The sequence below is a fragment of the Rhea pennata genome, chromosome 18, assembly GCF_028389875.1.
Source record: "Rhea pennata isolate bPtePen1 chromosome 18, bPtePen1.pri, whole genome shotgun sequence".
Taxonomy (NCBI): domain Eukaryota; kingdom Metazoa; phylum Chordata; class Aves; order Rheiformes; family Rheidae; genus Rhea; species Rhea pennata.
The window spans coordinates 3,650,848-3,678,681 of NC_084680.1; the positions used below are offsets into that span (position 1 = coordinate 3,650,848).

A 27,834-nucleotide genomic window follows, 5' to 3' on the forward strand; every position below is an offset into this window, starting at 1 on the left:
GTGCAGCGAGCAAAGGAATCCCAACAGGGCAGGAGGCAACAAGGCGGGGTCCAGAGCGGCTCACAAATGTCCCAAAATCCTGCCAGGAAGGTGCCTGCTACGGGGCAGAAAGCTGAGGTTCACGGATGGCCCAGGGGGGACGCAGCAGGGAGCAGGAACGAGCCTCGTCTCCCACCCCCCCCCCCCCCGCCCAGCGCTTTGAACTCACCCCTCGGCTTTGCAACGATGCCCGGCTTCAAGGCGCGTTGCGCAGAGGCAGCTTTTCGCCCCGCAGGGCACGGGCGAGCCCCTGAGCCTGCGGGGCCCCCCCCACCGCGCCGGCGGCTCCCTGCCGAAGGGGGCCCGGGGAGAGGAGCGCTCCGGCGGCAGTGTGCCCCCCCGCCGTGCCCCCCGGCGCAGGCGGCACCCGCCTCGGCGGGCAGCGCTGCACCAAAGCGCTTTCGCTGCCTTCATTAAATCACATCAGCGCTGCATTAAAGCACTTAGCCTGCGCCTTTGACCGCCCCGCTCTAACGACCTGCGCACCGCGCACCCCCCCCCCCCCCCGCCCCGCCGCGAGCCGCCGGCACAAGAAACACCTCTCGAAGGGTCTAAAAACGCCTCTAGCCAGGATGAAACCCCAAAGCGCCGCTATGTGCCCCCACCCTCCCGTTCGGGGGGGGGGGGGGGGGACGCACGAAGGCTCCCTGCTGCTGCTGCTGCTGGAGGGGGCCGGACACACAGCGCGCAGCGCCAGAGCCCGCGGCCGGGCGAGCGCGGCGGCACGGCGGGAGGCAGCCCGAGGCGCAGGAGGGCCCCGAAGCCGCAGCGACGTCGCGGCACGCTCGCCCCGCCGTCCTCGGGCCGTCCAGCGCCCACCTTCCCCGGGCGCATCCCTGCGAGGCGCTCGGCCTCGAGCGACGTCGCGAGGCACGGCGGCCTCGCCGCACCGCGGGCGCTCCTGCAGGGACGGAGGCACCGGGCGGGCACACGCACCTGGAGGACCTTCCCCCCCCCCCCCCCCCCCCGGATAAGCTCGTTTCACCAAGTCTTTTTGGAAGCCGCTATGCAACCGGGAGCTTCAGCTGACGATGGCAAGAGCGACGCAAAAGCACCAGCCCAGGCAGACCCCAGGCGCAGAGGCGGCGACGCCAGGGCAGGCCAACCCCCCGGTCACCCATGCAACAAGGGGACCCTCCGAATTTGCCGCCCTGCTGAAGCAGCCGTTGGCTCTCCTCAGCAACGAGCCTTTCGGGCCCGGGCGAAGGAGCCAGGCCGTGCTCGCTGGTGGGGAACGACGCGTGGATTTGCTTTACCTTTGTAACCCGGCTCTGATCATCTGCAGCTGATGCTTTAACCCCCCTCGGGGCAGAACCGGCTTTGGCATTGCCTCCTCCTTCGGAGCAGCCCAAGAAGGTGACCGAGGCTCTGGGAGGGAGGACGCCTGGCAGAGGGCACGCTGGCCCTTTGGTTGCTTTCACGATGTGTTTGGCACTGGTCGGCGTGCCAGAAGGAAAAGCCGGCTCTGACGAACCTGCAAGACTTCGGCTGTGCGAAGGGGAGCCCTCGGGCAGAAGTGCGCCAGGCCACCTCCCCGAGCACAGACAGCGCAGCTAGGTCCCAGCCCGAAACGCCTCAGGAGGACTTTGAGCCAAAAACACCCCCCAAAAAACAAAAAAATAAAAACAAAAGCGAGAAGGTTCCTGCCTTCCCTCTCCATCGAGCAGCCGATCACGCTCCGACCGCGCTGCGGCTGAGCGAGGCGCCCCACGGACGCTGGGTCAGAGCGCGTCACCCCGGCTGTCCCCAGCCCCACTGCTTGTCACGGCCACCCCGACGGCCGCCGGGCTGGGCCAGCCGCCGCAGGCAGGTCCAGGGACCGAGCCGGCACGAAGAGGAAGGCTGGAGCAAGGGGCGAGGCTGAAGGGGACGGGGGACGGGGACTGCCACGGCCCCGGGGCGAGGGGGACGGGGAGGGCGGTCGTTCGGGAGCCCCTCGGCACAGAGCCTTTTCCTGCGCCGCCCCGGCTCCGTTTCCCGCCACCGTCTCCGGCGGCCGCCCGCCACGGCCGCGCGGAGCGCGCGGGCCCTGGTTTCAATCATCCCTCGATTACACCCTGTTTGCTTTTGTTGACAGCACATTTACTTGTACTTGTCAAACGGGGCCGTAAATAGCGAGAGAAACAGCCCTGCCCTTCCTGCCGGGGGAAAGGGGGCAGGAAGGGGCCGGCCAGGGCCTCCCGCGCACCGCCGCGCAGCCCGCCGCTCCCAGCACGGCGGCCAGCGCTGCCGGGAAGGGCCGGGGCAGAGCATCCCTCCGCGCCCGCGCCGAGAAAGACACGGCCGATCCGCCGCCCGCCCCGGGCGATCGAGCGCAGCGGGACTCCCAAGCCCGCACCGCACAGCATCCGTAATTATTTAGCCTTAAGGATAAAGACAGAGCCAGCCATCGTCCGCGAGGCCCGCGGGGGCCGCGGAGCCGGGAGGAAGAGCGCTCTGCGCCCGCACGAGCGCCGAGAGTCGAGACGCTCAGAGCAGGTTGTTATCATCAGGGCGTCGTTCCGCAACGGTTTGCTCCGGCGGCAAAACCAGCCGGCGACGCTCCAGCCCCCGGCACCTCGTCCTCGCCCCTGTTGCGCGGTTTGCCTTCTCCTCGACCTGCCCTAATGGCAGGACCGCTGCAGCGACGCGGGGATTAAAAAAAAAAAAGAAAAGAAAAAGAAAAAGCACCGTGCTCCGGGCAGATGGTCGCGTCTGGCCCAAGGAAGCAGCCTCGCTAACTCGATTAACTCAGAAAGCTGCTTCTGCTGTAATCGCGTCGCTGCGGCTGGGCTTCCACGGCAGCCCGAGCCTACGGCCAGGCTCCACGTCTCCCCGTTTCGGCAAGGGACCGCGGCCGTTTCGCAGATCTCTGCACAGCGCAACCGAGAGGCGGCGGCAGCAGCCGCCGCCCCCCCCAGGGTAGACCTGCACCCCAGGGTGAGGATGGGGACGGCTTTGCAGCTGAAGGAAACGTCCACAAAACCCACCTGCAACCGACTTGCTGCGGCCAGCAGGACACTGTCCCCTAAAAAAGGTTCCCACGGGTGGTAAGAACCGCTCCACAGAGCTGCGTCTCTGAGCAAGCCTGCACCTTCCTCCCCTTGGCGCTGCCCTACACGGCTCAAAGGGCCTCGAAACACCAGTGATGCCAACCTGGGGCCCAAAATGCATCAGCTCCAAGAACCTGCAAACGTGCGAACTCTCCTCCACCAGGTCAGCCACCTCCTCTCCAGCTGTGACCGTCCCGCCGGGGACCCTTTGTGCCACCCTTTCGCACGAGCCCTCCGCTCTGCCCGAGAGATTCGGCAGAAAGGACTCGGCCCTGAACTTGGCTTCTCCTCCGTTGATTAAAGCAGCGTTAACATGGAGAAGGGAGAGCTGGTATCAGCTCGCATCCCGGCGCTGCGTCCGCAAAGGCTGGCGAAAGCACGCTCTCCGCTGAAACAGCGCCTCTTTCCCCGGCTTCAGCGCGCAGCTGGCGCCCGGCACATCTCCGCCTGGCACCGCGGCCGAGCCGGCCGGCGCTGCCGGCCCTCCGCAAAGCCCAGCCGCCCCGCGGCCGCGCTCCGGCCGCGGCGCAAACAGCTGCCTCTCGCCAAGCCGCAGCAGTTTGGAAGGCCTCGCAAATCAGATTCGTGTTTGGAGCAGAAATCGGCCACACGGAGGCCGCTATTTCCAGTTGTAATTTCACAGAGCGCCCGCGCTGTCCTGTTTCCTTAAATAGCGGTAGCACCAAGCAGCTCGTGAGGCAGCAGCAAAGCTAATGGTTCACGTCGCCCTTCCAAGCAGCAGCCGGTTTTCCCAGCCCCTGCCTCTCGCACAGAGCGTTCCCGAAGGCTCCTGCCTACCCCCCTGGGACGTGGCTGCGGGGACAGAGCAGCCGGGGAGCAGGTTGGTCACAGCAACCCCGGCTTTGCAGCTGGCTCGGGTCAGGCAGCGCGGACACGCGCACAGAGGCCCTCCCTGCTCAGCACAGAGCCCGGGTGCCCGCCGAGCATCCTCGCCGGTCTGCTTGCCAGACGCTGCCTCTGGCACAGCGGCTCCTGCTTCTCCGTGGTGTTTATTCTTGCATCGCAGCACTTCACAATTGAGTTAGCTTTAAAATTGCAGCCACGTTGCAGCTTGCTGGGAGGAGGACTGGTTACGGGACCTCAACTAAGAGCCCGGAGGTTGGTCTTGCTGCTCCGTCTCTCCCACGCTGCCCCACATCCCACCACATGCCTTTGGCACGCCTAGGCAAAAACCCTTATAATAACTTTGGAGTGGCTCATGCCCATGCTCAACCACACAAGAGGAGCTCCCCAATGGCCAGCACGGCACAGAAAAGCCTTAGAAAGGGTTGTGCTCTGTTCTATAATATTTTTTCAACTGCCTCTTTGGCTGCTTTACTACAGGAGCTGCAACGTTGTAGCCAGACCCCTTCACCAGCACCGGGAACAGCCCTCTCCAGATCTTTGCTGTGAGCCGTATGGTTTGTAGATAGCTAAGATCAGGGGATAATCCTATGTTCTTGGCAGGATATGGAGTCTGGGGTGGGGGAAAGAGACCAAAGCTATTGCCTGAAAACTCAGATGGTCCCAAAGCACATGACACGTTGTGATGTAGAGATGCCAGGATCACCCCTTCTAGGATCAAGAACACTCGGATTTGTACATGTCCCATCTTAGCCCTTAATGCACCCAGCAGAGAGCAGAGCCGTGCCAAGCTTCTCGAGAGGGGCCCAGCCCCATAAAAATACTTGAGCACATGCAAACCCAGCACACAGGCTGAGCAGCCCGCATTTTTGCAGAGCTGTCTTGCCCAGATGGCAGGCTACAGTCAGGCATCTTCCAGACCCCTCTGCCTGGGCACCTGCATCGTGCTGGCAAGACAGATCACAGGAAGGCAAGAGGCATGGCAGAGTCTTGTCACCTGATTGAATTAGCTGCCCTGGGCTATTTGCATTTCTATAGATTTGGTTGCTAACAGGGTTCTCAGGCTTGTTATGTTGTTGCTATTTTAGTATGTCTGAAATGTGCAGGAAAAGGAATCTGGAGGCTCTGTCTCCTGCAGAGACAATGCTTGTGCTGACCCAGTTTGGGACATTGCAGAGCAAAAGCCACGTTGTCTCTGCCTCTGATTTTGGGAGACAGCTCAGCCGCCCGCTCCCACTTTCATCTGCATGTATGGCAAGAGTGAAAGCCTGCTGCCTTCAAGTAAGACAGGACCAAGCAGCAAGACTCTATCCACACATGGCTGCAGCTACGCTCTCAGCTTAGCTGTGGGGCAGGAGCAGCTCCATCAAGGTTCATCAGCACAAGGGAAGATATTTGGGTGTTTTTACTCCAGAGATACCCACTTGCCAAGATTAAAGCTCTTTAAATACTTCCACTGTGCTTGGCACAGTGCTTCTCTTGTGCCGGAGCAGCGGGTCACCCACAAACAGTCTGAACTCAGTTCTGAGGGGGAACAAGATGACCCCAGCACGAATTGCCACTGTCCCAAACAACCTCTTGGTGGCAGCCCAGCCACGAAGCCAAGCATATGGGAGATGCTCCTCACATCCATGCAGGGGAGGCATGCCCAGCAGTGCTTCAGACCAGCTGCACGCACAGATTTCTCTCGCCAGCACTTCCAAGACAACACTCCTGGGCCAGGCTGAAGCTAATTCTGACTTGCTATGTATGGAAAACAGCATTCATCAAATGACCCTTCTGTGCTTTGAGGGCATCTACAGAGGCCAGATCGAACATTTGAGCCCATCCGAGTGCACATCTCCACCACACTGCTCCCGCAACCTGGGCCTTTTAATTAGAGCCCAGAGTTCATGGGCTGAACTTCACCCTCCGCATTCAGTCCTGCCCTAGAGCCACGCACTGAGGGAAGCGGTTAAAGGCAGCACACGGGGTTGTGCGGCCTCAGCTGTCCAAATGCAGATGCCAAGAGGCATTAGAAGCAGCCTGTTTGCTGAAGTCTGCTTCGACTTGAGTCAGTGACGGCAAATGCAATAAATGCTCCCCTTAGCAGGGCAGAGAGCTGCAGACGCAGCAGCCCCTGAACACAAACTCATTCCTCACCTGGAAAAACAGCCTCAGGAATGCCTCTCCCGGCAGGAGCATGGCCCGAGCTAAGCCCCCATGGCAGGCAGAGCCCAGAGATGCTCCTAGGAGGGTTTTCTAGCAGGAGGGCTGGCCCTCACACGAGTCGCTTACCTTGTTCTCCGTAGGAGCCGATGCCGGATGTTGCTGCTTAGTGATGTTCTCAGCCAGACACCAGCAGATCCTCTTCTTCTGCTCCTGGGAGTAAGCCTCCAAACTTAATAAGCACTCCGATTTCTGACGTAAAGGAAACACAGGCAGAGAGAAGGTCATTAGCAGCGTGTCACAGGCCCCGGCTTTGTTTGCAAACTACTTGCTTCCAACACGCTGCATCAGATGAACATAAGTATAACAGGAGCGCTCGCACCAAATATGCTCTGGGCACGGGAAGCAAAATGCATGGGTATTTAGCTTCAAAGTGGCACCTCCTCCAGGCACAGGGTGACAGGCTGCTGTTTTGCTCTAATAAGTGGGAGCGGGCAGGTACGATACAACCAGAACACCAGCAGCACTACACTCTGACACCGCAGTGGAAATGTGTCTATTAAGCTAATCTAGAGAGTGGAAATTGCTCTTTGCTGTACACAAACATTAATAAGAAGCCACAGCGTGAACCGATGAAACACACGCGCCTTTGGGCTGGGCAGGGCTAGGAGGACTGCAAAGCTCTGGAGAAGCGACGGCATCGGGTGTGCACAGATGGGCTGGACTCTCCCTTTCTGCTCCTTCAGCAAGGCAGACGCATCAGGGGTCACTCTGAAAACAGTATCTAGCTCCAACCATGCATGATGAGCAACACGCAGTGAAGAAGAAATTAAAGGAAATGATAGACACCCATCCCAGCTGAGCCCACCTCAAGCCCCTTCCAGCCCAGCCACCTCTGCTCATGCTCTGCTCCCTTCCCTACATACACACACACACACACTTTTCTGCATGGACCTGCTCCTCCTTAACATGTCTTCTCTGGGCCAAATCCCACCCATCAAAAAAACCCTCTGACAAAATGCCCTCAGCATACGTCTCCCAGCCCCTGAACTGCTCATCTCTTTCACTAAAAATTAAACACGAGTTAGCAGTCGATGCCTGTTGGGATTTTGTTGGTTTCTCTTTAAAGAAAGTCCAGAAATGCCCATGGCTGGATTATCTCATTCTGTGGCTAAATGTGAAAAAGGTAGAAATTTAAGGCAGAACTGTGAAGAAAAAAGTCTTGCACTAAAAGAGCATAAAAAAGGCCTTTCATTTCCCCCTAGGATTTCCTTCCAGGAGGGCAGGTCTCGGATAGCCAATTTTTCCCAGAAAGGTCAGCAGAGAGCTTGCAGTTTTGTGACTCAAGAGACACAACACAACCGAAAAGGGAAATGCCTTTTAGTCACACCATTTACGTTTTTCCCCCCCTGCTAGATGCCAGTTCATTCATGTTTAACCCCAAAACTCTACTAAGAAGGTAAATAAACCAACCTCATATGTCAGCTATATAGAAAGAGATGCCCTATTCTACATTTTTTTCGCCCTTCCAAGGACACTTGCAGGCAAGACAAGATTTGATATTCCCGATGTCAGTACATCACCACATTTATTCCTACAGTAGAAACAGGCTTGAATGTTGAAAATGCATGCTCAGACTTACTTACACGCCACCAACATTAAACAGTGGTTCACGATTCAAGGACACAAGGTGGGGGGGGGGGTTGCCCTGCTGCTACTCGCTTGCTGTGATGCTCTGAGCATCGCTGGCAGAACACTGAGCACTTCCCACCCAAACTTCCCCATCTCTGCAGTTCCACAGGCAAGTGGTTCACCAGGATCCACCACGCTGACTTGTTCCTAGGAAGCCACGTAGTTGTTCTGACTTTTGGAGGAGAGGATGGTTACCAGTCTGCCCTGCTGGAAATCTAGGCTGGCATTTCCCCACCCAGCACTCTAGGCGGAAGCGAACAATTTTTAGGACTCAGTTGAGCTCAAAAGGCATCAATGCAGCTGAAAGAGTCTGGTGACCACAGCGAAGCTGTAACTAATGCCCACTCAGGTCCATGCTGAGCGTTTCGCATCCCCTTTATTGTGACGGATGCACAGCTCACCTAATCCCGCCATGCAGCCCCTGGCTGATTCGATTACAGCCCCCATCTCTTTGATTGAACTTGGCAAGTGATGCTCAGCCCCCACCAGCTGCTCGGAGAGAAGGACCTCGTCCCTCCCCGCTCAGCCACAGCAAGCCGCCAAGGCTGCCCAGACACATCCACCTGGGGAATATTAAAGCCACGAGAAGAGAATGTCCTCTGATCCAAGAAGTCAAAGAGGAGAGACAGCTGTCCCATTTTCTCAAACTATTTCTCTCCTGTCTAACCAGGGAGCCCACGCTGACGCATCTCCTGGGCATTGCGGGCAGGGCTGAGGGGTGACGTGAACTGCACTGGTCCAGACCTCTCAACCCCAGCGTGTTTTACATTCATTTTTACACTGTGGCAGCAAGATCTCGACACCTTATTCCTTTACGGCAGTATTAAAACCTCCCCAGCACACAATCCCCATGGGAGAGGTCCCGTTTCTGTCTCTTCCATCAATGTGCTCCCCCCCCCCCCAAATAACATGCAAGGCAGAGCTGGCTGCAGCAAAGCATGGGAAAGAGGCAGCCCAATCCACAGGGGCCGAGCACCCCGCTCTGCCTCAAAAGCACCGGCTCCTACTTGCAGAGCACGTGGAGTTCGAGCCAGACGGAGGACAGACAGGCGCAGGATTGACCGTCACGTGGGATAAAGCTCTACCTACGGCTTGCATCCCCAGAGCCCGCCCCCGCCCGAGGACCGAACTGCCGGCCGACTGCCGAGCTCGGGACGCCCACGTAACAGAGAGGCCGGAGCAGCGGAAGCCAGCTAGTCCCGGGGCTGCAACGCGTCCCGCGCGCGCCTCTGCGCACCGCGGCCCTGCTCAGGGCCCGCTCTGGGAACCGGCCTCCCTGCTATTGTTTTCGTTCAGGGAGGCTGCCACTTTCCCTGCCAATATTTACAAAGAGAAAACACGGTTTAATCTCGCACTGCTGGGAAAGGAGGATGCAGATGGCGTGAAGGGGGCGTTTGCGACCAGATAAAGCGAGCAACTGAAGTGGCTGCCAGTGGCTTTCTAACTGCATTCACCCCAGCGCTTTGAAAAACATGTTATTGCAGGTGTTGCGTGCCGGCTGGCGCGGAAGCCTCCCCAGCAAGACTGCAGCTCCCAGGGCAGCGCCGGACCCCGGACCGGCGCTGGGGCATAGCCAGAGCGGGCGGAAGACGCAAGGCGCTATCGCAGAGGAGGGCCCGGCTTAGCTAACACAGACCCCAAATGGTCTCTGCCAAGACCAGAGACTGCTCAAAGGAAAAGGTCCCTTTTGCTACGTGGGAAAAGCTCCCACCTGCGGATGCTTCTCCAGGCTGAGCCCCAGCCCCACGGGCCCCAGGGCTGCAGAGAGATGACTGACCCATGGTCAGCCCAAACCAAGCTCCCAGTTGGCCTGGCAGACACAAGCCAAAGAGAGACTGCTGGGTCCCTGGCACAGAGATCAGTGGAGGACATCCATGAGTACATCACTCCATTGCAGGAGGGACCACCAAGACCCGAGTGCCACAGATCAGGCACGCCACAGGCATGGCCCCCTCTGTGCTTGGTCCGCGTGTGACCTGTCACAACAGTACTTGGAACGTGAGTGCGGCCCTACTCATTACTGCAAAGTAAAGACATCATAACAAACCAAACTCACGCCAAGACCTTCAGAGTCTTGAACTCCATGACTAACCCAACCCGGGGGCTGTTCTCATCTCACTGTCACAACAACCTACTCTGGCTTGTGCTACAATATACACTCACAGAGGTGAGGGGAGGCGATCAGTTCTCTGGAGTAAATGTTGTCAAAAGCAGGATCAAGGGGATGAAGTTCTGCTCCCTTCCCTTGATTCCCTCCCTACCCGCTTCAGCAGTGCTACCTGCCTGGGTGGCAGTGGAGCATCAGTAATAACACTATGGATAAAGCCAGGCTCAACACACAAGCTTGAATCAGCCCAAACAAAGACGAAGTTTGCCAGCAGCTCTGTCCCACAGGGCCCTGAGCGAGCACAGTCTCTCAACATTAAGCCCTGCTCGGTTTACATCACAGTGGTATGGGGACACAGCTTCCAGCCCAGCTCAGCTCTGCCCAGCCTCTGGTCTCAAACGTTCAGAGCACTGGTTTTAATCCAGTTCCAGCAGAGATCCCAGAGGGGAAGTACCTCGGAAATGCACTCCAGACTACAATAGCTTTTAAATTGTAGAGCAAGCCATCCACCGGTGAAACAGCAAGCCCTGGGAATATCCTGTCCACAAAACATGGGCAACTGCTGGCAGGTTATGTCACGACCCACGAAGCTAGGTCTGATGAGAAAGTTCAGTTCAGTGTGCTGAGAGGGATACAGGGGCACTACTTCTTTTCCTGTGTTTTTTGGACTGCTGGGCACACTGGCAATGCCCAAAACACAAATGCTGGCAGTAGCAGCACACGCCCTATTCAAAGGCTGAGATGGCTGAACGTAGCAGTATCTAATGGGCACCTAAGCAGAAGATCTGCACGGAGCTCACAGTCACTGGACAGAGCGCTCTGAGCAGAGAAGTGCCTATGTCTGGCCAGGAAGGCTCTAGAGGTGAAGGTAAAGGATGGACGTGTCCTTCTTCCCTGTGATACCAAGGGCTGGATGTTAGGACAGGGGCTTTTCATTGTTGTACAGAAACCCATGAACAGGGAGAGGTACCAATGCTACAAAACAGCAAGATGGACCTCACGCTTCATGTTGGAGGCCACCTCAACCCCATCTCACTCCAGGTCAGTCAGACTCTGTTGCATTAAGAAATACTGCTGCCAAGGAGGGAAGAGTGATGCCATAGGCAGAGTGCATGAGGGCAAGGCATAGCCAAGAGAGCAGGACATGTGCTAAGCATCCAAGAGGGAAACATGACCTGAAGAAGCTTTTTCACCTGTTTTTGGAGCTGCCAACAAGGACACAGGGCTCAGTCTGTCTTTACAAGCCAGCAAGGTGTCTCCAATTAGCTTATTAGATGACAAGCATTTATGGGAAACTCCAGCTTTGAGACTAGCCAGATACAGAGCTCCGTTTGCAAACATTATTCTGACAAACAGAGAGCAGGTCTACTGCTTTCCCATTTTGCAAATGCCCTTTCCTCTCACGCAAGAGGACTCTCAAGGCTATGCAACATCAGTGACAGTAACACTGAGCTCAATGGACACCTCTTGTATTTGCTCTCTGAAACATCCCTCAGCACCCATCCACTGCAAACAGTCCCCGGAGCTCTCAATCTCCCTTCCTTTAATGCAGCCTTGATTTCTTCTTTGCTTGAAGAGAGCAAGCTCCCACTCTGCACAACTGGCCCTGGGGAACAGCATTTTGCCTCTAAAACCATCCTACAGTATCTAAATCTTTCTCAAATCTCTCCAACACTTCAATCACATCATTTGAGTTGTTCTTTTGGCCAACATATGGGAAATGTGACCTCAGAATTAGAGCTGTGGGAAAAAATTTTGGAAAGAACTTCTGCTCCAGAAAGTACATCAAGTCATCTCAAAACTCAGATTCAGGGTGAGCAGCTTAAAGATTCACAAAAATCAGGGAAGCAGAATATATCTAAGAGTTAAATCCCCATTTATCTAATCATCCACTGCTGAGCAACCTAACTGGCAGACAAGCACTCTCTCCTCTGCTGGAAGAGATCTGACCTGGGAGCTTTCATTGCCCAGGGAGTTGCCTGGTCCCTTAGGAATAGGTAATACCAATCCAGAGTTTTGTCTGCTGGTGCCACTTCACATCATCCCACATAAGTAACTAGTGACTGGAATAAGGAACAGAGCCCAGGGTCCTGCCTGCACAGAGGAGCAGCAGGTAGATGCAGGGTAGGGCTGCATTTCAGGAATGCACCACCATTTGGGATAACGTGCCCATGAGTTCATGTGATATCACCTTCAAAAGCACTTTTCAAGATATTGGCAGCCTTGGTCTGGCCTTCTTTGACTGTACCAGAGGTTCAGGCTCAGATATCTCAGCATCCAGCACTGAGAAATCCAGCAGCTGGTACCTGCCATTCTTAGGATCAAGGCAACCAGAAACCTCTGCTCAGGAAAGAGTTAAGCTATTCCAGGAGGCATGACATGGCAGAAGGATTCAGCCTGTGCAGACTGAGCATCTGGTTTGCACGTGAGCTGGATGACTGAAGGCAATGTGTGCTGGTGAGGGCAGCGCAGGACACAGCCTGGCCTGATATGCAGCTCTAGCAGCCCAGAAACGAGGGACTGTCCAAAAGCCACTGCTCAAGAGACACACAGAAAGCCAAGGAAATGTCAGAGAGTAAGAAGGGATTTTCAACTTGGTGACATCTTCTGACTACTACAGCTCAGTGGAGCACCAGCAGAATCCTATCCTTACATGGGGCAGGACCAAGAGCAGGAAGGGAGAGGCACAAGAACATACTTGAGCTTCTCTCAATTTGCTTCAAATTAATGTAATAAAGTCAACAAGGTCAGGCTGCAAGGAGCATACATTTTCTCTTCTTGATAATTCCTTAAGACTGACTGATTCCAACGCTTCTAGCCTTGGCAGCAGAGCCCACTCCACCAGAGCCCTATGCTGGGAGAGATGAGCTTAGAAATCCCAGAGGATCTTCCGCCTGACTTCAGTACAATCAGCTCAGCTGCAAGCTCAAATGACAAATAAAGCAGCCCACAAATTCAACACATGACAGCTTTTCTTCTTATTACAAGTTAAAGGAAATTGAGATTCAGCTTCAGTTGAAAGGAGCTAAGTGGCCAGCTTTGCATTCAGTATTTTGTGTTTGGGTGAGGCTGAAGGCCTCATCTGCCCCAGAGGCCATGAACCTCCTAAATTGTCACTCATTTTTGTCAAGCTGAAAGTATAAATGGAGCACTTCAAAAGGAGGGAGCAAAACATCTTGCAGGCTGTTCATGCCCTGTAAGGGAGCAGAGGAATGGGGCCAGCAGGACTGACAGCACCATATCCTCTGCAATACTGTGAAAAAAGGAAAAGGGAGAAAGCAACTTCCTTTGCTTTGGCCCATTGCCCAAATCATCACGTTTTGGGTAAAAACAAATTCAAGACAAAATGCAAGCCTTCTAGCTATCATTCTGGAGGCAGAGGTCAGAGGAATGGGAAAATCCCATCCAAAGGTGACAAAACTCCAAACTTTTATTATTAACGCTGTCTTTCAGCTTAGAAAACGAAGCAGAAAGTCACCAGCCTGCACAGCCCTAATGAGACCCAGCCCCTGCCCCCAGCCCCATCTACCCTGAACAGAGGAAAAGCTCCTCTCTGCTCTTACTCCGCATGGCCGGTCCTGCAGGCAGTCCCCCCACCAGATCCTAGTGCAGAACCTCACCTCATCCTCCCCCGACCAAGTCACTTTTGACTCTCGCAGTGCCAGGGTGTCCTGCCCTCTTTGCCCCACGATGATATGAAAAATATGTCATTACCTTCCACCTATCCCTTAACAACAAAGCCCTGCTGCTTTATCAGTGAACTATCCTCTTTATCATCTTCTGCTTCCCAAATTTCGAGTCATATATCCATTTTATCAGGCATGCTTTGCTGTCTTTTACCATGCCAATGATAGTATGTTGGTTGGAATACAGCAAGAGCCACCGTTCCCAAGCCCTCCCTAGCAGAGCAATGCTCACGGAAAATGCTGTTGCAGTTTGAGACAAAACAGATGTATTTATTATGCACCACGGCAGTTTCCTGTCTTTTTAAGGTTTTCAGGCCAAGTGTTGTGTCATTTCAAGCCAAGTGCCTCTGACAAAGTCTGCTCTAGCTGCAATCTGTTTGCATTACTGCCTCTCATTTATTAATAACTCCTTTTTAAGTTCCTGACTAACCAAATTCCCCTCAACTGCTCCCTTGCGTTGCATAGATTTGGTATCTCCCCTTGACCAGTCTCTTAGACCTTGTCCCCAACACAAAACCACCGGCCTCGCAGTCCTCTAGAGCCACCATGACAGTGCCCAAGAAAGCTCCTGGCAACCCTCCACTGATGACAGGCCTAGAGTGGCTGACAAAATTCATGCAGGTGCTGCTGAACACCTACCAGGTCTCAGCTTGTCCCTGAGCCTTTATCTCCTTATAAAATAAATTGCTTTTTCAATGTTTAGCTTACCTATATGAAGAGAGAGACCTCAGTTCTCCCTGCTCTTCCCCTGTGCTACAGGAACGGGCAATGCCACTTCCATACGGGCATTAGATTTGCAATGCTCAATCCTGAGGAACACGGGGCACTTCCAAGAGTGAATTCTCCTGTGGAGAAGGCTGGGAGAGCTCCAGGTAAGATCTAGAAGTTATGCGCATATATATACATGAACTATGGCATTGCCCCTCACTCCGTTATGATTCAGTTCAAAGAAGTTGTTCAAAACACATGCCTGCCAGCCGCCAGGACACCGCTTGATCCATGTGCGAGGGTGCTCCTGTGGCAGGAAAGGGACCACGCGGGCGCAGGGTGCATCCGCACAGAGCCAGGACACGGGGGCAGGAGGGGCAACAGCGTCATTTCACGGCCACTTGCCCAGAGGATCTCCTGTGCGGAGTTAGGACGCGAGTCTCCGACGCACAATAAGATCAAGCGCAGGTTCACAGCATTAATTTGCTCGGGTCTCTAAGCGTTCTCATTACTGCAGGCCAAGAAGTTGGAATTGGAAAGATTTTCTGTCGGAGCAATTTCCCAAGGGAAAATCCAGCGTCTGCAGATGAAAACTTCTGGAGAAAAGGATCGATTTTGCTAACGTTTTTAAAATGGAAAAAACTTAATGAGCTATTTGACTTTAAGTCAATTTGGTCTGAACACGTTGGGTTTGATTCAAACTTCTAACAATGCAATAAAACACTGATCTGCAATTTCCTATCAGTGGGATACTTCTGGATTGTGCAAAATATTTCAAAATGACAATTTTCTTCATACAACTGGGAATGAAGACCAATATCGAGATGTCAGAATTGTCTCTGGGATGCAATCTTTCAATTTTACTCAACTGCACTATTAAAGTGGTTCTCTTAAAAAAAAAATAAAAATAAAAAAAGGAGTGGACAGCTAAGTGGAGAATCTTCTTCTATTTCTATCCTTTCCAATACCAACTTATATTTAGCACTTCCCTTTCAAGAGGGGTGCTGCATATGCACCAGCAGGATTGGAGGCGCTCACACCAGGCACATCCAAGCACCCAGAACACTGTAATTCATGCCCCAGAAAACTGAGTCCAACTAAATACTCCTGCTGTAACCTACACCAGACCATAAAGACGACAGTTTGCTATCTGATTGTAAATAATCATAATACACAAGATTTTAACTCCGTGGAGTGATTTATTTACAAGTGAGTAGACAGGATGACTATCAGTAGCTTTTTTATTACCCTCCAGTTTCCCTGAAGGTTAGAATTTTCCTTTTCGATTAAAATAAATAAAGCAACAGATAAGACAAGGAAACATTCTCATTCCAGATCACACAGGATCCAAATGCTAAACGCTACCTTATGAGGCAAAATCAGGTCATCTTCCAGGTGAGGATTGAGCAGGAGGACCTCAACAGCTCAAGGCCTAGGAGACAAGAGCCATTCCCACAGCGAGCTTGAGGTCAGCCAGGCCCCGTGAGCTCCCTTCCTATCCACAGCAGCACTAAGTACATTAATGCCCACTGCAAATGGGGTAGGAAACAGCAATATGAGAGCTTCTACCAACACCATAGACCCCATAAGTGCAACACAATGGGCACGCTTGCCAGATACTATGGTGAAACGAGTGCTCAGATGATGACAACCACTAAAGCCCTAGACCCACAGCACAGAAGAAACTACTATGGACCAAATGAGCTTTCAGACTGCACCCCGTGAACATGCAGATGACTCTGTCAGGAGATCACATTGCCCAGACTCACTCCCGAATCCCAGACACCTTATCTTCCCCTAGCCTTTAGGTCTATGAACAAGGCAGAAAGGAGCACAAGGCTATTCAATCTGCTTTCCCTATCATCTCTCACTTGCTACAGGCATCTCAGACCCCAGCTAACTTGGAGCTGACAGAGCCGAAATGCTTGCTGCAAAGAGCAAGAGTGATGCGCATCGGGTAGAGGAAAGACTCTGTGGGGTGACCTGGGGCCAGCCCCTCTCAGCAGGGAAGCCATCCTTGCAGAGGGAAGTGGGCTCGTTCCCACGGTCAGTCAGGAGCCTGAGCTTTGCACCAGGCCAGAAGGAAGTCACACAGCTGGGAGTCCAGCTGGGTGCCCATGGACACCATGGCCATCTGGCAGCAGGGACAGCTGTGCTGGGCCAGCCGGAGACCCCCACCACAGCCCTGCATGCTACTGCAACACAAGGCTGCTGCTTCGCTGTGCCCAAATGCCAGTTCTTGTTTGACAGCAAAGTGCACCCCACTGCACAGAAAACCCTAACAACACAAACCAAGGTTCCCACCAGCCCAGCGCAGCATCCAAGACCCCGCAAGGCCTCTGTCCTCAGCCAGCTGGCAGCAATGCCTTTTGAGGACTGTCCCCCAACACACTTCTAGCTCTCAGCTCCCCAGGAGGACACCCTCATACCCTATAACTGAAGCTTCATTGCTGACAAGTGAGCATAGGAGGGGAAAAAAAAAAAAGAAAGAAAGAAGAAAAAAGGATGACCTGTGTTGCTCTTCTTAGTTTTCTTGCATGAAGCAGGTATTTAAATATTCCCAAGCTGGTTCCCAGGATGGTGTCCTACCAGTTACTAAAACCTCATCTCCATTCACCTGAGGTCCACTTCTGCAAAAGACAGCTCATGCAGCCACACAGCCGCTCACTGCGGAAGGTTTTTGTTCTCGTGCTTTAGCCACCAGCCCAACTCCTTGCAGTTTGCTCACTCGTTCCATTCAGCTCCCGGAGCTGGGACTTTTGGTCACTGTTTCCCTGAAGGGCATTCGCAGAGGAGGCAGGACTGAACCGTCCTGCCCCAGCTCGCTGCTGACTCATAGGCAAGTCCCAGCCTCTTTGCTCTCCAGCTTCCCTTCCTGAACCAAAAACACCCATTGCTGGAGTGTCTGGTGAGCCTTTTGGGTGAAAGGAGCACTGTCTCCCTCAAGCCTGAGGTTGGCCATTTACCACTATGCCATGTACTCAAAGACATGCAAAAAAAGGCCTCCTTCTCTGCTGCTGTTGCACAAAAGACCCAAGTAAAGCCACTTGGCTGGAGAGTTGCCTCTCCGCCTGTCCCAGAGGCAGGCCTTGGGTCAGGTTCCACTTCCTGGCTCAGTGGAAACCATCAGGCTCAAAGCCTGGGTCTGGGAGAGAAGCAGTGCTATCGGGGATGGCCTGATCTCCAGGAGGATGCGTTTGAGCCAGGAACTGCCCAACTTCACTTGAAAGCTATGGGCTGGCCAGGCCCAGGGTATAAGCACCTACTGCTGGGGTACAGGTATGAGTCAGACCTGCTGGTCCACAGCACAGGGACACGGCCACTCTGTTTGCAGCCTGCTCTGAAATACCTGGGAGAGACAGCAGCAAGGAGAAAGGTTTGCAGAACCTCGTAAGCATGGCCTTTCCATACCTGCTGTTCTCTGCACGAGCGCACACCTGGAGATAAGTAGTGTTTCACATTTTCTATACAACTACTATACTCCAACCGCAATGAATGCCCCAGATTTCAAACAGCAGAGCTGAGAGAGACAGGACCATTTACGCCCATCAGAAAAAAAAATAAAATAAAGCATTTCATTACATCTTGACAAAGATGAGACTTCTCCTTCCAACATCCCATGAAATTCAGCCATTGCTTTCAATTGCTTCTATTTATGGGACCAAGGCTTCTAAACTAAATGTCAGCCTCCAACCGCATGAGAAAATGCAAGAGTGCTTCACCCACTTGTTGAGATTGGCACTGACAATCATTTATTGCAGCATTTCTGAGTCACAGCAGTGGGATTATGCATCTATAGAGAGGCCACACAAGTCTGACATTACTTTGGGATAACATGATGGGCAAACAAATGAGGTGGCAGTTCCTGCGCCAACACCTTAGAGAAGGAGACAGGACAGGCATGGAATAAAAGCGAAACCTGAGAAAGAACTTGTTTGCCCAAAGCTGTGCAGCAAGTCATGTTTTGGCCCAAATCCCAGCTGCTAAAGGTGAACAGCTTTCATTCAGAGTATTTTCATCCAGCTTTCACAATAGCTTATTATATCATGGTGCTACCGAGCAATATTTATCTTTCTCCTCAAAGCCCTAGGGAACTTTCCTAGACCCAGATTTCCACCCTAAAATACAAGGCCTTGAAACCAGGAACACGTAAAGCTATTTGAAAAGCAAATAAACTCAGATTTCAGTGATTTGGTAGGCCTACTTACTATGAACAAGTTATGCAGTCTCCTTGGCTCCTTCATGACAAAAATGTAACTCTGCCAACATCTGAGTGATTGCAAATCTGTATAGAGCACTCAACCCTGCACCATCTGCAGGCATTTCTTTTACACAGAGCTTCCTTATTCTACTTGTGGATTTTAAAATCTGAATACTTGCTGACAAGAAAAGCAAGGTGCCCTCAACAAAGTCAAGACAGTTCACCAAGAAATTTATCCCCGGTCTAAAGAACTCCAAGGTAAATTAAAGGTGAGAGGCAGCAAGGAAGTTCCACCTACTGCGCATGTGGGAAAGGGGAAGAGTAACCAGGCATAGCCTCGCGAGTCACAGATTCCTCGTAACACCTTCTTACTACTATATTCCAGCTACAGCCATTGCAAAGGAAGTTAAAATCATTTGCATTTTATGCTCCTTTGAGTGTTTTGTGCTCCTTGCCCCAAGAAAAAGGAGCACAAAATCAAAGAATTGTTAGTACATGTTAAGATCCCACTAGAAAGTAATTCCAAAAACACCACTACTCACCTCTGCAAGGTAAAGGATGCAGAATTTCAGATCTTCTGAACCTATAAAGAAGAAAAATAGGATCAAAATTAAGCTACAACTGCGTTTCTCCAAGCAGAGATACTGGCAGAGGAATTGGCCAAGAGACAACATTTAATGAATATTTATTGTTGTCATCCTACAGTACCAGGCTGTGATCTGGGAATGATGTATGCCACATCTGTAGGACTGACGCGGGGCTATGCACGGGGCAGGCTACGCCCACGTGATATCTTACATGGACTTACTGCACCATTAGGGATTTTGCTTTGGGTTCACCCTTTTGGAAAGGGGCTTGTTTCATTCCTGCCCACTGCAGGCTCCAGATCTGCGCACTACTTAGGACCAACCTGAGACAGAACCATGTGCAGGCTCTCCTGCCTGCCGCAGCATGTACAGCTCTGCTTCCTTCCTGGGGGATGCAGAGACCACTATGCCCAAATAGCCATCCCCGGCACTCATGTCTGATCTCTCAGTATCCTGCCCCTGCAGACAGTTAGCTCCCAGGAGAACTAGCTAGACTGGTCTAGATCTTAAGTCCTTGCTTATTCCCAGCTTTTGTCTCTGAACCCCTGTTAACATGATGCTAAGACAGAGCTACTATCTGTCTCGGGCTCTCCATCAGTGCCAGTGGCTGGTGTCAGTGCCTCTCCAAGGAGATAGAGCTGAACCAGGGGCACAGGTGAAATGGAGTGGATCAGGGAGCTTGAGAAACAAGTGCAGAACCAAAAAGCCAAAGACAGCCAGAAAAGCAGTAGCCCTCCACATCAGCCCACAACTTGCGCTTCCACAATGCTACGAAGGGACATGGGGCTGGAGTCAATGCAATGACCAAAGCAGCAAGTCATGTCTCACAAAATCACCCAGTTCACCTCCCCCTTTCACTGCCAGCTGTCCCAGGGGTTGCATTAACTCCTGCTGCTTCACCAGGCTGGCTCCTGCAGGCTTACCCTTCCCCTGTTCCCCCCAAAAAAGGCTTCGCTGAGGATTATTCCTGGTCTTTGTGCCCTACAGGTGAGGCATGAGACTCCGAAGCTCCAAGGGAAGTCGTCTCCGGGCACATATCAGCTTCACAGGTGGAGATGGAGCCACCAGAAGACAAGGCCACCTCAACTCTAAGAGGGGACATCCCACCTCCAAGAGCCAGTTGTGCACTCGCTGCCCTTCCCACCACTGTGCCTTGCACCAGCTTTGCCCTTGGTAGTTTGCAGCACTGCTAGGCTGCAGGCTTCACAGGCCTTTTAACAACATTACCGCTGCCGTGAGATCAGCTCTGCGGTCTGGGCACAGCCACAAATCCTATTGAAAGCAGTATCAGTGTAAGCTCTGCTTCATTTCAAAAGCCTGGGCTGTGCTAATGATGGAAACAGGCTCTGCACTGATAGAGGAAACACCCTGTTCCCAGAGGAAAAGCAATTCTCCCAATGGAGGCAGCAGCCCAGAGTTAAAGATAAGAGCTGTGACCCACTGAGAGACTCAGCTGGCCCCTGCATCCCTTCATGGAGATTACAAAATACACGAAGTGCAACAGCCTGGAGTTGTTTGCCGGACATCTCTTCCGGCCGCCCTTTGGGGGAATCACAGCCCTCGCTCTATCACTAGCGGCCCAGTGGGGCCCCGCAGGCTTTGGTTTTAAAGCACGTTGCAGCACAATAGCCTGCAAACATCATTATGGGGACACTGTGCCCAGTCCCAGCACTGGGCCACTCGAGCAGAGCTCTCGCGTAAGGCGCCCTTGTGTATTTTCATAAATCTCACTCTGCTTCATCCTGTGCAGTGAGCAGCACTGGGAAAGCAGCCTGGCCTACTGCTCACCAGCAGGCTCCAGCGTTCCCCTCCTGACCTGCAGAGCCCATTCATCACTCTCCACAGCTCTGCTCACGCTCTCCTGACACCCTATTCCACAAATCCCAGCAGGACCAGCAGGTAGCAGTTGCCTAGCAAAGCTGAAGCCTCTGATCAGAGCCCCTTGGCCAGCACTTTTCACCCCAAAGGAGGGTTTGGGGAGGCAAGAGCTGAGCTTGCCACCAGCACACCACAAATCCACAGTTCCGTTTCTGCTGTTTCTCTTCCCTTCTCCTCAAAGGGACTCTCTGCTCCTCATTGCACCGAGGGAGCCGTGATGCGGGGAGCTCCTGCCCCTGCCCCCAGCAGGCTCACTGCCTGATAATCCACAGGGCTGAGCAGCACTGCCGCTACAGGACACAAAGCACGGAGCCAGCTGCTGGACTAGGAGCTGTTTAAAGCCTATTTTCCAGAGAGGAATGCCATCCCACCAACACACAGCAGGCAGCCCCGAGTCTGGAGCTCTGCTGTGATTCCTCACTGCTGGCAGCTGCAGGCGCTGGAGGAGAGCAGACCATCTTTCCAGCAGCCTGGCACCAACCGACCAGGAACTGCCAGCGGGATCCCCTTCCTGGCAAGCAAGGAGAGGGAAGCCATCTCCACCGTGCTTCCTCAGTGCCACCTGCCAGCCTGTCGTATCGAGGTGGGCACAATTAGCTGCTTGGGAGATGCTCCAGCCGGGATCCCAACAGTGAAACAGAGGCTTTAACTCTTTGTAGATTCCTTATTTAAATAACTGCTGTCGGGGGGGGGTGCCCAGCTCCTCTCGCTGGAGGTGCCCAGCTCCTCTCGGAGCCGAGGGAACGGCAGTTGGCCGCCGGCGCCAGCCTGGGGCTCGCTTCCCCACTCGTCGCTACACGGGTCTGCTGTGACGGCTAAGCACGGTACTCCCAGGCAAATTCAGTGAAACACTGAAGGAAATAAGCAGGAGGAAATGCGGGAAAAAAAAAATAAAAACACTCTTCAAGCTGCTTCAGTTTTTTTCTGACGCCTTGTGACAGGGGACGGATTTTTGCCAGTAACCTGAGCCGTTCCTGCCCCGGGGCTGGGCTGCTCCCCGTGCTCAGGGAGGAACCCTCGAGGTTCGTGGGGACACATTCCCCTCTTCCAGCCAAGCCCTGGAGGCTGCTCTCGCGCTCGCCTGCCCACGCGCAGGCAGGGCGGGCACCTACGTAGCTCCCGCTTTCTGCGTCGCCCTGGCTCTGCCCACCAACCCAGCCCAACCCAAAGCGAACGGCCGCTGCTTGCAGGGTTTGGGTGCTGAATGTCAGCCTTTGGGTCAAAAAGAAAGGAAAAGAGGGAAGATGGTTCTGCTCCTTTCACAGCCCAGGGGAGAGCGGCAAGGCCCGTGGCATGCCCGGCAGGTGGAGAGCCCAGGAAGGGGCAGAAGGGCAGGGCGCAGACACCCTGCAGAGACGAGGGCTGCCTCCAGCACCCGAAGAGGAGAGCTCCGGGCAGAGGCCCCACAAATCACAGGCCTCCAGCAATCTTGGAGCTGTTTGCCGTAGGAGAGGTTGGGTGAGGAAGCCAGGGACAGCAAAGCAGCATGCCATAGGAGAAATCCTTGTCTGCAGGATCCTCATCAGGATCCCAGCTAGGGACAAGGCTCATAGCTTGGCGGGGACCTCGTTCAGGCTGCTCAATGTAAGAGCTCTTTTCTGTCCCAAAGCAGAGCACATCCACCCCAGGAGCCCAGCAAGGCAGTGATCGGAGCATGGAAATTCCCACAGTATCTAGTGAGGAAACTAGCCCAGTTCCACTGGAAACGTTGGCTGGTGTGGTGCTCATCAGCCACACTCAGCTTCTAAAGCAGGAAGACGGAGCATTGTAAAGCAGATTATACTGATTTGCTTTTGCACAGTGCAGCAAGCGGCAGAAACAGGAAACATCACAATGGTCTTCAGTGTACCGGAGATGTCTCAATTGTTATACTCAGCAATACGCCTGTTCCTATTAATGTGCCATTCAGTTATTTAGGAGACCAACAGAAAATCCCTGCCAAAAAAAAAAAAAAAAAAAAAAAGGACAGGCATCTTTTTGCTCGTTCTCCCCAGTTCTGAAGCACAAATCCAGAGGGCGAGTGCCTGAAAGGCGAGGGTGCTGGATTCTCAGAGAGGCAGAGCATACGTGGGCAGGCTCCGTGCTGCAGAGACAAACATCCCCTTCGGAGAAGCTTGATAAACTATTCCAGATGTGATCTAGCCAAGTTATTATGGCAACAAGGAAATAAATGGGACACAACCGCTCACAACATCCAACTGCCCTGCCTGAGCTTAGGAGGCACACTCTAGCACCGAGCTGCCGATAGACCTTTGTGCATGGAGCCGGCGTTGCACCACCAGGACAAGCCCCAGGAAAGCTCATTTCTTCAAGCAGGCAAACAAGAGCAGGATTACACAGCTGCCTTTGAGAGCAGCCAAGAGTCACACGCATTTACCCAGACTCAAGTGCTCCAGGACTAGACACTACTCAATGAGCACTTCAGTGAGGAACAGTTTTTTTGCACACCTTTGAGAAGAAGCCGCGCTCAGAACAAGCTCAGCAAACTCCCACAAAGCTTCACTGGCTTTTCTAAACAGCTTGCACTCTGTGCCACCTCTTCTCCCTGATCAAGTTTCTGCCCCCACCAAACAGACCAGTGAATGAATGTGGGAGCAGAAACACTGTTGGAAACATGCAGTACCAACTGAGGAGCAACCCACAGTGTCCAGGTGCCCAAGCGCAGCACTGCAGATACCCAGCCCTGCAGCTCACAACGATGTGGGGCACATGGAGAGCCGCAGCTTGTGTGCAGAGCTTCCAGCTCCACTCAAAGAGCATCACAGTCTCCCTCTGAACATGTCACAAAGAGGAAACGACAAAATTAATCTAGTAAATCGCCCCTTTTGGAGAATCAGCCCAGCTCTGGAATAAGCCCTCTCGGTGGGAAGCACAGATTGAAGACCACAGGACTGTCCCCTTCACAGAGGCATCAATAACAACAGAGTAATTCTGGCTGGAAAGGGACTCTGGAGGTCTTTAGCCCAATCCCCTGCCCAAAGCATGTCTAATCAGATCGGGGCACCCAGGCCTGTGTCCAGTCAAGTCTTGAACACCTCTAAGGATGGAAATCCCACAATTCTCTCCAGGATTCAATCACCCTCATGGAAAAAAAATGGTTTGGCTTATATCTAAACAGAATTTCTCACATACGACCCTGTTCCAGCAATACTTGATGCGTGTGGTCAAGGAGAAGGCAGGGCCATAGCCCCTTGCTAATGCTGTCAAGCAAATGTACACACACACACACAAAAAAAAAAAAAAAAAAAAAAAGCATGTAGCCAGACTGCACCAAGGAAGGAACAAAGCGGGACTGCGCCGGGGCCAGGAAGTGCCTCCACACTAAGAAATAGGATGCGATGGAACAATTCTTTCACTCCTCTCTTGACTGAGTAGCAAAGAGCATCTTTCACATCACTTCAGCATTGCAACGTGAAATAACTGATTTCAAGCCATTCCCTCTACCCTTTAACCACTCCCTGAGCCTTCAGCTGGACATGAAGGTGCCTCAACAGCAAACTGAGTATGAGCAAGCACAAAGCCTCCCCCCCGCCACCCCCGGCTTGCATTTGCTCTTTCCTCAGAGACAGGGTATGTATGGGGGAGGGACACTAGCAAGGAGGAAAACCGTGGGTGGCTGAAGAGGGAAGTACGATAAGCAAAGGTCAGTAGGGCTTGGCCTGACTCTCCTGGAGACAGCCTCTCAGCTCTCTCGAGGCACCACAGGGGAAACCTCAAAACTTCACTTCCCTTTTCACCCTCAGCTAGTTCTCACTGTAAGCAATACAGCACTGACAGGCTAGGGTAAAGGGAACAGCCCAGCACATCAAGACCCTTAGAAATGTCTGCCCCAAATCTCTCAGAAGTCCCTGTTCCACCCATGGGAACAGCATTCTGGAAAGTCCTGGGAGCTGGTGGTACCCGAACATCTCTGAGGTCTCCTAGGAGATGGAGCTCCCTGCGACCAGCTGAATGCAAGGATGGCCCAGCACCCTGAGGAGGGAGATCTAGCAGCATGAGTCAAGCAGCACTGCCGCATACTGGAAGCGACAGGTTGCTGGGGTGCTGCGCAGGCTACTTCTACTGCCCCTTTGCTGGCTAGAAACCTGTTTACAGACAGCAGCCCAGAAAACATCCCATAAGTCTCCAACTGCTGCAAACACTCACCCTCCTGAAGCTTGACGCTCTGCAGGTAGAGAGGGTTCCTCAGCACATTGCAGCGCCCTGGTTCGTCCTCCTTTGTGAAGAGCAGCAAGTCGGAGTAGACAAAAAGGGTCACCTGGAGGGCACAACACCAGGAAAGGAGAAGCTATATGAAACGTATCTTCTGGCACAGAGGCAGCGTTCTCCGAAAGTCCTCTGCCCCAAGGAGATGCAGCAGCCATGAGAGGCAGCCCAGACACCCTGTCCTAAGGGGGTTACGGGGCTGCACTGCCACGAGCTACGCTGCTCACTGCAAGCTGCAGACAAGGCTCCCACCAGATCGTCATTGGCGCTTGGCAGCTGCCTAATGAGGCTTGTGAAGTCCCGTGATAGGAGGGATAAACCTGCCCGACAGTGTAACGACGTGCACGCACAAACTCCCGGCTCGCTCGTGTCACTTCCCATTTACATAAGTTATAAATCAGAGGAGCAGGAGGAGTGAATGAGTTGGTGACTAAACCTAACACGGTGGAAGCTGCAGCCTAAAAGCAACAGTAATCGCCCCGCACAGGCTCACTAAGGAGCTTCTTACTGTTTTCAGTCTTCACACATACTGTTTCGCTCCCCTTTAGTGAGTAAGTTTGGCTTTTCAAAAAAAAAAAAAAAAAAAAAAAAAAAACCCAAAAAAAACAAAACAAAAAAAAACAAACAAAAAAAGTGGGCAGCTGTAGGAGCAAACCTTATACCTTTAAACCACTTTCATGGCTGGAAAGCAAATACTAAACTGAGTGTCTTGCCCAGCTCTGTGCTTGAACAGTGACTCAAGTGTCCTAGAAGCTGGGAGAGGAGTTACTCTGGAGCAGTGGCATTTGCTCCCAGCTCAAGAGGCAGATTTTGTTCTCTTTCTGCCTCTTGACTGCAATCTCTGGTACAATCACTACAGATTATTATAGTTCTTAAAATACGAAGAATTAGCTCCTCCACTTTACTGAAGATCCTTGACTGAGAAGCTCGTGGCTGAGTTCTGAGCCTGTCCTGTTCTCAGGCAGCAGTTGGGGGCAGACAGCAACCCCAGGCTTAGAAGATCCCAGGAAACCACCACAATATGTCAGCACTCTGGGCCTTCTGCAGAACGTCCAAACATGCACTGTTCCAAGCACATGACACATCATGGGAGCTCATGGCTGCTTTTAACTTTGAATCCCTTCCACACTCCCAAACAGATTTAGTTCAGTTGGTTGGAGCATGGTGCTGATAATGCCAAGGTCATGGGTTTGATCCCTGTATGGGCCACTTGTTTGGGGTTGGACTAGATGATCTCCAGAGGTCCTTTCCAACCTTACCAATTCTATGAGTCTATGAAACACCTCCCAGAGCAAAGTGGAAGAGGCTGCTGTCACCAGGAGCTGCCACTGTACAACGCTGAGCAACAATGACGAAGGTTTCATGGCCAACTCGTAGCAACTCATTCTCAAAAGCAGAAAATAACCCAGTATCCCAGGGACTTGGGTAGCTGGCACCGCTGCCACCGTCACCACCAAGTTGCCCTCTGAAAGGTGACTTTGCTCAGGACAGGGACTGAGTCATTGTTTATGGGGACGCACTGCCGGTACAATTTGTCTCTGTGCCCAGCGGCTGATGGGCACATGTCAGAAGACAGACAAGTTGGGGGACAGTTTATCACACAGGACTGAGTCTCACATCGGGGAGCAGCATCTGGCTTTGAAGCCAAAAATCAGCCCTTTGCCACAAGATTGCTCCTTGCTGTGCTAATTTATTTTTGCGGGATTCTTAATAAGCACAAAGCTACAAGCATAACTTTAGTAGGCAATTAAACCAGGGAGTGTCTGCTTCTCTCTGTATTATTTGGAAAATCCCTTCCCCTGCGCTCAATATACTGTTGGCCAAGTGCCCACATTCACCCTCTTCTATACTTTTGACCTTGTTATCAAGGCAAGGAATAACAAAACACAAACTGCACTACAAACTTTCTCCCATGCCTGTCTTGTTCCAAGAGGCTTCCTTTTTCGGACACATCTGGTCCCATTCCAGTTCCCTCAGCCTCAAAGAGATGTTCAGGGATTTTAAGAGCAAATCAATGGAGCAGAGGAGATTAAAAGCATGACCAGCAAGCGACAAGAGTGGAAACGGAGAAAAGAAAATGCAGAAAGCAGCTGCTTATTCCTCCAGCCACACCAGCACCGTGAGACCAGGTTCTACTGGGCCCTGCTTGTGGAGGTGGGGATGGGAGCTGCCCCAGGGCTGCCAGGGCCAGGGCTGCTCTGCTTGTGCCTGGAGAGCTGAGCACAGGAAACTCAAATCATGGAAGACCCTAAGGCAGATATAATGGGAGCAGATATAATGGGAGGGGAGAGCTAGCACGAGTGACTGGAGCTCAGCTGAGGGCTGCCAGCACACCACTGGCGAGCTGGAAAACATCTCCAATAACCATTTGCAAGATCCAATGTCTACCAAGAAAAAACACAGGAAAGAGCAAAAACAAAATAGAGCACCTGGATTCATCCAGGACACAGAATCCACCAAAGACCTTCCTGGTAGAGTGCAAAGTATCTTTGTATTTCCCATAACTAATTTGTATTTCCCAGAACTAATTTCACACCCCAAAAGGAGAAAGCAAGCAAATGGCAAGATGAATGGACTCTTCTGAAGACAGAGGTAGGCACGTCTCTGCTTCTGTTACAGAGCTCCAACACAGGAGGAGGAAGTAAATAATCATGTCCTGTAAAGCCGTATATGCTAACAAAAATAT

General features: G+C 52.8%; 1 protein-coding gene across 3 annotated transcripts in view; it reads right to left on the reverse strand.

Annotated features, from left to right (window-relative positions):
- Window positions 1-27,834, reverse strand: part of RGS3 (regulator of G protein signaling 3) — a 71,998-nt gene that overhangs the window by 18,773 nt on the left and 25,391 nt on the right. For all 3 annotated transcript variants that reach the window (XM_062591322.1, XM_062591323.1, XM_062591324.1), the window contains 3 exons: window positions 25,089-25,200; window positions 19,020-19,060; window positions 6,213-6,335 (listed from right to left, as the gene is read on the reverse strand). In XM_062591322.1, coding sequence (XP_062447306.1) covers window positions 6,213-6,335; window positions 19,020-19,060; window positions 25,089-25,200 — 276 coding nt within the window. The remainder of the gene's footprint in view (window positions 1-6,212; window positions 6,336-19,019; window positions 19,061-25,088; window positions 25,201-27,834) is intronic.